The sequence below is a fragment of the Gavialis gangeticus genome, unplaced genomic scaffold (genome assembly GCF_001723915.1).
Source record: "Gavialis gangeticus isolate Ggan-Ray unplaced genomic scaffold, GavGan_comp1, whole genome shotgun sequence".
NCBI classification, from domain to species: Eukaryota; Metazoa; Chordata; order Crocodylia; family Gavialidae; genus Gavialis; species Gavialis gangeticus.
The window spans coordinates 44,801,111-44,809,983 of record NW_017729024.1 but is presented as its reverse complement, the minus strand read 5'-3'; the positions used below and the strand labels follow the sequence as shown (position 1 = coordinate 44,809,983).

Sequence of the window (8,873 nt, the reverse complement as noted above, 5' to 3'; positions counted from 1 at the left end):
ACTTCCAGTGGCAAAGGTCAGAGGTTAGGGGCAGGACTTCACAGCCCAAGATAACGAACAGGGGCGGGGCCCCTGTGAAGTAGCAGAGCTATCCATACCATGAGATAGATGCTGCTGCAGCCAGCAGAGCTTTCCTGGCCCCAAGTGCATTGGGACCAGCCCCTGTGCTCCCTGCCAGACCCTGAGCTAAGCACTCCAGGAGAGCCTGGAGCTCCCCCTGGCGGCTGCAGGGGGCAGAGCAGGGTAGGAACAGCCCTGTATCTGGACAGCAGACTTGCTCCCAACAGGGAGCACATGTAGATATGCTCCAGGGAAGGCTTACTGTGCAGTAAGCCTTTATAGCATTCACAGCATGTGCAGAAGTGCCCATAATGTGGTGGTTCAGAAGAAACAAGCACCAATTGGAGACTTAGCTGAATCCAATAAATCACCTCGACTTTTAACCTCTAAGCCAGTACTTAAATGCAGGGTCCAAAAAAGTGAACGGCTGATAATTAACAAAGATGCCTCATCTCCAACCCTTCTACAAAGTTTGAGTTATGACAGTCCTGGTTTTCTTATAAAACAGTTTCTTACTTGCACCCTATTTGTGAAGCACCAGGATCTGCGGGAACGTTTGTTCACCAGAGCACCCCAGGGGATGACGAGGTCGAACGGTCATAGACTACTGCAAGACCATTTCAGGCTGGACATAAGGAAGAATTTCTTTACTGTCCGAGCCCCCAAGGTCTGAGATAGCCTGCCATTGGAGATGGTTCAAGCACCTACATTGAACACCTTCAAGAACAAATTGGATGCTTATCTTGCTGGCATCCAATGACCCCAGCTGACTTCCTGCCCTTTGGGCGGGGGGCTGGACTCGATGATCTTCCGAGGTCCCTTCCAGCCCTAATGTCTATGAAATCTATGAACGATCTATGTTCAAAAGGGTCACTCTTTACATTTAAATACATGCTTTCAATGAAGAACTTACAATAACAATTTTCATTTGATTATGTCCTTTGATTATTATGATTTACTTTTTATATTGAGAAAGCACCTAGAGATCTCAGCCAGAACAGAATCCCATTGTGCTTGATGCTATCCAAAGGTTTCTATCGTAAACAGATCCTGCTCTAAAAGACCAGACATACTAATGGAGCAGGCAGTAGACAAAGGGGGGAAGATGACAGACATAATACAGTGTCCACAGTTCTTAGCCAGTCAGGTGTAGTGACTGTAGTTTGCCTCATGCCATTATCACATATCAGTTTTCTCTTTGCATTATAGAAAGAAGGTGAATTTAGAGGACAGTGAGAGGGAGGTTAAGGCAGTGCAGAGGTGTGACATATTGTTATAAGATAATGGCAGTAATTATTTAAGAATAACTGGTGGGAACCCATCACATAGAATGATGGGTGATAGGCTTTGAATAGCATCATGCTTCATTAAAGTGTAGCTTAAAGAGAAGAAGTTATTATAATCCACACAATATTTCCATTATAATTTATGGGCCAGATTCTCACCCAGGGTAAAATATCACAGTCCTGCTGAAAACAATGGAGATAACTCTATTGCCTGAATATCTCATTACATAATGCTTGCATGACCTTGTAAATGAATTATTTGCTACCAGGCCACTGACTCTGTATTTTGCTGTTCTTCTTAAAATAATGTAGAGAGCACTGCCTTGCGGTGAAGGATCTCTACTGCTTTAAGGAATGGCTTGCAATGGAGGAAAATTCCCAGAAAGGAATTTATAAGCCTGGACTAATGCTGCTGACTCTTCCTGAATGCAACAGGCTCCCCAGCCTACACCAAGACCCCAGGGCCTGCACTAGGATTCCATACCTTGGTAACAGAGAACTGTGCTGTCAATTTGCCTTCCAGCTGTATGAAATGGGGCTGAGGCTTAGCAAGAGTTTGGGGAGGAAGGGGAGGCCTGACCCACCTTCCAGTGGAGTTGGCAAGTAAAAAGACCAATGTGTAGCTTGATTTATAGGCTAATGATGAGGCTTCCTCTTTGCAGAGAAAAGGGACTCCATATAGGCTTCTCCCTAGGACTGGAGGGCTGTGGTTTGAAGTGGGAGAATTCATCCCCCTTCCACGCAGTGGTAACTGCAGAAGAAAGCTGATATACCTCAATTCTTCCCCCAAGGATTCCCTGGTTAGTCTGAAGTGAGGCAGAAGGCAAGGCAGGGCAGGGCAGCACCGCAAAAGACTAACATATTCAGAAATATGTAAGTTTTTGTAGGCAACAGCCTACTTTGTCAGAAGTTTCTGATGAAGCATTTTCATCACAGCACCTGACAGAGTAGGTTGTTGCCTGCAAAAGCTTATGCATTTCTGAACAAGGTAGACTCTAAGGTTCACCCTGCCCTAACTTCTCTATAATCTGGGAGAGAACTGATAGTAGCTATGCTAGTGACCAAGCTCTTATTTTAACAAATAGACTATCAGTTGCTTATGTACTGTCTGTCTTCTTTTTTTTCAGATTTTAAGAAGGAAAATATAACCAGTAAGTAGATTCCCTTAGGATTTACATCTAGATGCCTTGCATTGATAGATGCAATGTTGCCAGCCCTCAAAACATTTGGGGCCATTCCACCTTTTTGGTACCTAAGTGAACGGAGGCATCTAACTGTGATTCTATTCCGCCTTGCCCGAGTGCCTAAAACAACATTAACGCAAATGGTGGGTTGCTCTTTCTCCTTCTTGATGCCTTTTGTAATTTAGTCTTCAGGCTGATCTGATGGTGGGTAACAAAAGCAAACAGTTTTTCAGGGACTCAAGCAAGGTGGAACAGGAATATACGTAGGCACTTAATCGGTGGAGGAAGATCTGACCCTTGGTGTTTTAATTTGAGGCCCACCTGGAATCTGCCACTAACACACTATTTTTCAGGTTTAATTGGGAGGGGAAAAAAAAGGTTTCTAGCCTTTGGGGATGTGGAGAATTGTGACTCCCTACATATTTCAATATCAGGAGGCAGAAACCCAAACACAACAATTTCAGTCCCATGCTTTGAGGAGGCCCTGACTCCTGGTTTGTGAATCTTTGGTGGCTGGCAATGCTCACGATATTTTAGGTTTAAAATATTTGCAGTGTATGTTTTTGTTATGGCCAGGCAATATTTTTGTAGTATGATACTTCTGTGCCTACTCTGGTGCCTCTGATTTCATAAACTGAGCAGACCTTTACTTTACTGTGGACTAAAATGTGTATATGCAATCCCTCATTCAGGCACCTGAAGGCTCATTTTTAAAGACAGTGAGTTAAGCTCTGCTGTCACTTAACGTTCTGTAACCCTTGAAAAGTGCTCAGACCAGGAATGGAAAAATCAGTAAAGTAAACGGAAAATGGAAAAATGGAAAAAATCAGTGGAAAAATCAGTAGAGTAAAAGTAGTCGTTTCTCTATAACTTTCCTTTAAGGGTTTGCTTCTAATATCAGCTACTCCTCCCCTGCTCCTTGTTACCATAGTGCATCCCTTTTATGGTGTGCAGGGAGAACTGCCTTAATTCACTGCAGCTGCCCTGTCCCTGTTACTTGGACAATCTTTGCATTTAAGGAATACATACAGCTGTGGTTATTCCTTTATGCAAAAAGAAAGAGAGCAATGTATATATATGAGCATGCCTGTGAGTGTGAGTCACCCCCAATATACTTCTCTCCAGACAGATTTTTTAAATGCTGTGTCATGTCAAAAGAAGGGCTGTGTAAACATGCTACCTTTTAGCTTTTTGTCAAGAGTACTCTGCATCACCGTCTTATTCAGCTGATCTGTTCTCTGTGTTTATTTAATCTTATTTCACGGCATTAGGTACAAAACTAAGATTTTACTTCTTTTTATTATGGTACCATTGTTAGGTCCATGGAGTTATTGGGACTTGTTCTCACTAAATGTCCTACTCAGTCTATTCCTTTTGTAGTTAAAAGGGTTAACAGTAATATAATAATAATAAAGCCAGAAAATACAGTCAGTGTCCCAAAGAGCTTAGTGTGGGGTCAGTGTACCTAAACCCGCTAGATGCTTTTGAAAATTCCCTAAATTCCTTAGAGCCAATTCTTTACAATTAGATAAACAAGTCTAGTAAATAACGCTTTTTTTGTACAAGGTTGCATTAAATTGTTAAATTCTAATAGCTTCCCATCTTTTTTTCCTAAATTTTAAAAGGAATGGTCCTTTTTATGTGGTGGAGCAGGGGCGGGCAATTATTTTGGGTAGAGGGCCGCTTATTGAGTTTTGGCAAGCCATCGAGGGCCACATGACAGGCAGCCAAGGGCAGATACATATTAATTTTTAAAATTTTTAGGGGCCCCATGGGCCAGATAGAATGGCCTGGCAGGCCACATCTGGCCTCCAGGCCTGTGGTGGAGTTTAACAATATGGATTTGTTACATATATCTATATATGAAATTTACAGAACAGTGATTCTTAACCAGGGTGTTGTTGGATCCTTTTAAGGGTGATATGAGACATCATGCAATATGAGCACTGTTAACTCGGCAAAAACCTACACCTGATTCACAAGAGTAACTGAGAGATTTCAAATAGGAATTAACACCATCAAAAACATTCTGACCTGTCTTTCTGAGGTCTTTGCAATAGAAGAATTGCTGTGTTTTTTTCCATTGTCAAAAAATGAGTAAAGCTAAGAGCTGGCATTTTCCGAGGGGTGCCTTAAGTCTAATAAGGGGTGTCTTGAGTCTAAAAAAGGTTGAGAACCATGTAACAAAGATACTCTTGGGGCTGTTTAAATGAAGGTCAGGGTTGCACTGGAGGGAAGTGAAGGGGATAAATAAGATGAAGATTTCAGAGTGACTGGAACCTGAATGCATCTCATTTACACTAGTTTAAATCCATCTCCTTTGGAGTTACACTACATTAACCCTGCTGTAATGAGTTCAGAAGCAGTTCCAAGTGAATGGAAGTCTAGGTAGTCTCGTAAGTGGAAGGCTAAGCTGCTTGGCCATTTTAATGCTCCCAAGGCTTCCCTGCTTCTAATCAGGAGTTATCATCATTACACTGCTGCAGTACATGGTCTTACTTTCCTTGTTCAAATGCTTTTTGTCCACAGCAAAGTGCTACAAAGGCAACGGGCGGTTCTACCAGGGTCCCGTCAATGTCACAGCCTCCGGTGTTCCTTGTCAGAGGTGGAGTGAGCAGGTAAAGCATCCATTTCTTCAGCTCTAAAAGAAAGGCTGAATGTATAGCTCAGTTCTCAGAGTCAGGCACTCAGATCCCACTGAAAGGGAGTTGGACCCATGTTCCCTTAGGATGCTCTAAAAATCCTGGCTTAACTATGTAACAGGCCCAGAGCCTCTTTGAGAGCTGTGGCACACTCAACTCTGCTGTAGGAAGTGTGGGAAAAGATGGCATGTGTGATAGCCAGGCCTGGGCCAGCTGTCTGCAAAGCATCTCCTTGCAGCACGACAGCCTGAAAACTCTTTGTAATTATGCCAAGTTCCAGTGACCCCAGTGTGGGATGGTATGGCAGCTGCAGATCAGTTGGGAACAAAAGGTCCCTTATTCCTGGGCCTTGTACACCATAGCAGTAAGCAAAGGGTACAAGAGCCACACTGCTAGCTGCATGCTGCTGAAGGATTGCCTTATGCTGAGATGACCATTCTGTGCGGTTTCTGGTGCACAGAAGAGCCATTACAGTAGCGCTTTCAATCATTTCATATGGCCTAATAAAGATATAATCATTACCCACCTGAAGACTCATTACCGAGGCACTGAGCAAATTCTGTAGAGACTGAGAAGCAGAAGTGAGGTACTTAAATGGGGTTTCTTCATTCACCAATTAAGTAGGTGTTTTACAGTGTTAGCATTTCACACCAATGGCTGCCTTGCTTACATTTGGAAAAAGAGTAATTTAATTTCCTTCTCACCAAAAGGCACCCCATTTGCACAGAAGGACCCCTCAGGTTTTCCCAGAGCTCTCCAATGCCGAAAACTATTGCCGTAATCCAGGAGGTGAGAATGAGCGACCCTGGTGTTACACAAAGGATCCCTCTGTAAACTGGGAATACTGCAGTGTTCCTCCTTGTGGAGATGGTAAGGGACTGCGGCTGACAACTTTGGACAGCAGTTCTCCTTGTAGGATTCCCATTAAGCACTGACACACAAAAAACATTCAGGTCTGTTTTACCCTAATAGTCACCTCAATGTTTTTAGCTATTTGCATTGACTTCAGAGGGAACAGAATATAGTCCTTCAAGTTCAGAGTGCTTTACCAAACAACCCAGTCCCACAGAACCCTCGACTAACAGATGTTTCTTCATGTTACAGATGAGAAGTGGGGGCAGAGAAGCCAAGTGTTTTGCTCTTCCACAGCACAACAAAAACTATGGTCAAGGAGAGAGGAACTTAGAATAGAATGTGATGAAACATTTTGGGTGTAATTTTCATCATTGATGAAAAACACAGATTCAGGTTGAATGAAACATTTCATGAATCCATGTATAATTTGCCAGGTTTATTTCAGTAAAAAAAAAACAACCCTGAAAAAATGTTGAAAATCTAAATGCTTTGTTTCTTCATTTTTATAAACAAAATCTTTTTGATCGTCAATTTTGATTTTCTATTTTATACACAAAACCCTCTAAAAACCCCTCTGAAAATGAAACATTTGTATCCAACACTGTATCCAACCTCTGGCCATTTTATTTTTGCTACTGGCTGGTTTGCTAAAAAATCCAGTTCTTCATATATGTTGGGATTTTAAACTATCACAAGAATACCAAACTGTTCAAAATACACTTTAACTAAGGCTTCTTTTTCCCCCACTTTCACTTCCATTAAGCAGAGATCAGAAGCACAGGTTTTTATGAACCGAAGCTACCTGGCTTTGGCTGCACTCGAGAAGGAATGAACATGGCAACCTAACTTAGGTTTCCTTCTAAGTCCTGGTCATTGCATTTATAAATTAGCTGACTTCTGGGATGGCCCTGAGAGAGCTAACTTAGTAATTACTTGATATTCATGGTGGGTTTTTTCTTTTGAAAGGCATAAACACACTAAGAATTTTTGACATCACAAAATGCCCTTGACAACAGGCTAATGTTACAAGCATCTCTTAAAGAAAAGTCCAATAGCATTTCAAAGGGGTGCACTCACTGTTTTTGTTTTCATTTTCGTTACAGCCTCCTTTACACAAGGAACTAAAAACCCAAGTGCAGAGACTCCAAATCTCCTTCCTCCTCCTTTCTCTCCTACATACTCCATGACTGTCATTATTTCCATCATCTCCAGCTTTGCACTGATAGTGATCTTCATTATTGTTGCTCTTATTTGCTGCCGGAGACGAAAACAATGGAAAAACAAAAAGAGGTATGACCTAAGATTTCTTGGTGCAGACAAGGAAAGAGCTATCAATAGTCATAAGTCACGTAGAATTTACCAAAGCAAATTCAGCTTTGAAACAGGACTTGTAGATGTAATTTCAGTGCTTGTTAAGTTGTGATACAAGGAAGAAATGTAAGTTGTCCTCAAATATTTTTTTTTGTAGTCTGAGTGGAAAAGTCATAAGAGTAAACTGATTAAATCTACATAAGAAGTCTGTATTTTCTTTTGACCAACAGGCTTGCACACTGTTCAGTGTCTGTTTTATATTAAAAGGTGATCATGCAAAGGGAAATATTAAATTGTAAATGCTTTGGGGCAGGGAGATGTCTGCTAGTACCTGCCATAGAGTTCTCAATCTGACTGGCATGTCTGGCTGCTACTTGAAAATGAATATCATATTAATAACAATAAGATTCTGCATCAAGCAGATTGAAGATCCTCATATTCTTCCCTGGGACCCAGGGACAAGGAACAGCAGCATCCTGCTTCCCTTAAGAGTCTTTTGGAGAATATTGATGCTTGTGCAGTGTTACAGGTCTCCTACATACTTCTAGTTAAGGAGAATGGTATTTGATTTTAAATTCTCAGCACGGTGAAACAAGGAAATGGTGATTTCAACTAGAGTACAGCCAAGACAGCCATATGAATTTTGCTACGGCTGAGACTAGTTGGGACTTGATGTAACCCTAAGAGATTGTTTAACAAAGATACCTGGCCACATATGTAAACAGTTAAGCAAATTCATTGGTTCAGTTCTGAATAAAAAACAAAGTTCTGGTTTTACAGGCAATTGACAGATTAAAGCAGCATTTCCCAAACCTTGTGTAAGTTTATGTCCCACTGTAGGCAGTTGGGTACTCTCATGCCTCTTGTACTTCAGCTCCTGCCTCTGCTTCCCTTGCTGCTGATTCCCCACACTACTGATACCCCTCACCAGCTGCTGTCACTGGCAAGGGGAGGCAGTGGTAGCTGAAGTGGAGAGAGGGTGTGACAGCAGCTGAAGTAGGGAGATACTGCTGTGATTCACATGTTCCCACTAGGAAATGTTCAGGTCCACCCTGCCTCCCCTAGGGGGGCATGCATCACAGTTTAGCAAATGCTGAATTAAAGAATCAGTTGTGCAGATCAAGCATGGCTTTGAAGGTAAGGACCAGGCCTTCTACGCCGTACTTGCCATTCTAAAATTGTAAAACTTTCCTCCTTGGCAAGAACACTATTCAGTAGATTATTGGACATTGTTAAGGGTTGAATGATCAAAGGGGAAGAAAGGAACAGAAAAAGACCCAAACAAATAGGAAAAAGAGTCTTTGAATGAAATTTCTCCTGTTGCCAGGCATTACTCTACAGACTTTTCAGTGAATACACAAGACATTATCTAGACATGAATCCTCATCCTCTTAAAGCAAATTCCACAGCCTCAACCCTCAGTCTCTGTGGTTAATAGCCAACAGTGTTTATGAATCAGACCAGGGATTTTTCCAGCCTAGATTCGTTCTATTGTCAAAAACTGAAAGAACCTTTTTTGTAAAGGAGTGTCAATG

General features: G+C 41.9%; 1 protein-coding gene across 1 annotated transcript in view; it reads left to right on the top strand.

Moving 5' to 3' along the window:
* The window catches only part of MUSK (muscle associated receptor tyrosine kinase), a 106,562-nt gene that overhangs the window by 69,873 nt on the left and 27,816 nt on the right, over positions 1-8,873 (top strand). Inside the window, exons 10-14 of the mRNA XM_019517040.1 lie at positions 1,659-1,834; positions 2,474-2,497; positions 5,060-5,148; positions 5,883-6,042; positions 7,131-7,317. Coding sequence (XP_019372585.1) covers positions 1,659-1,834; positions 2,474-2,497; positions 5,060-5,148; positions 5,883-6,042; positions 7,131-7,317 — 636 coding nt within the window. The remainder of the gene's footprint in view (positions 1-1,658; positions 1,835-2,473; positions 2,498-5,059; positions 5,149-5,882; positions 6,043-7,130; positions 7,318-8,873) is intronic.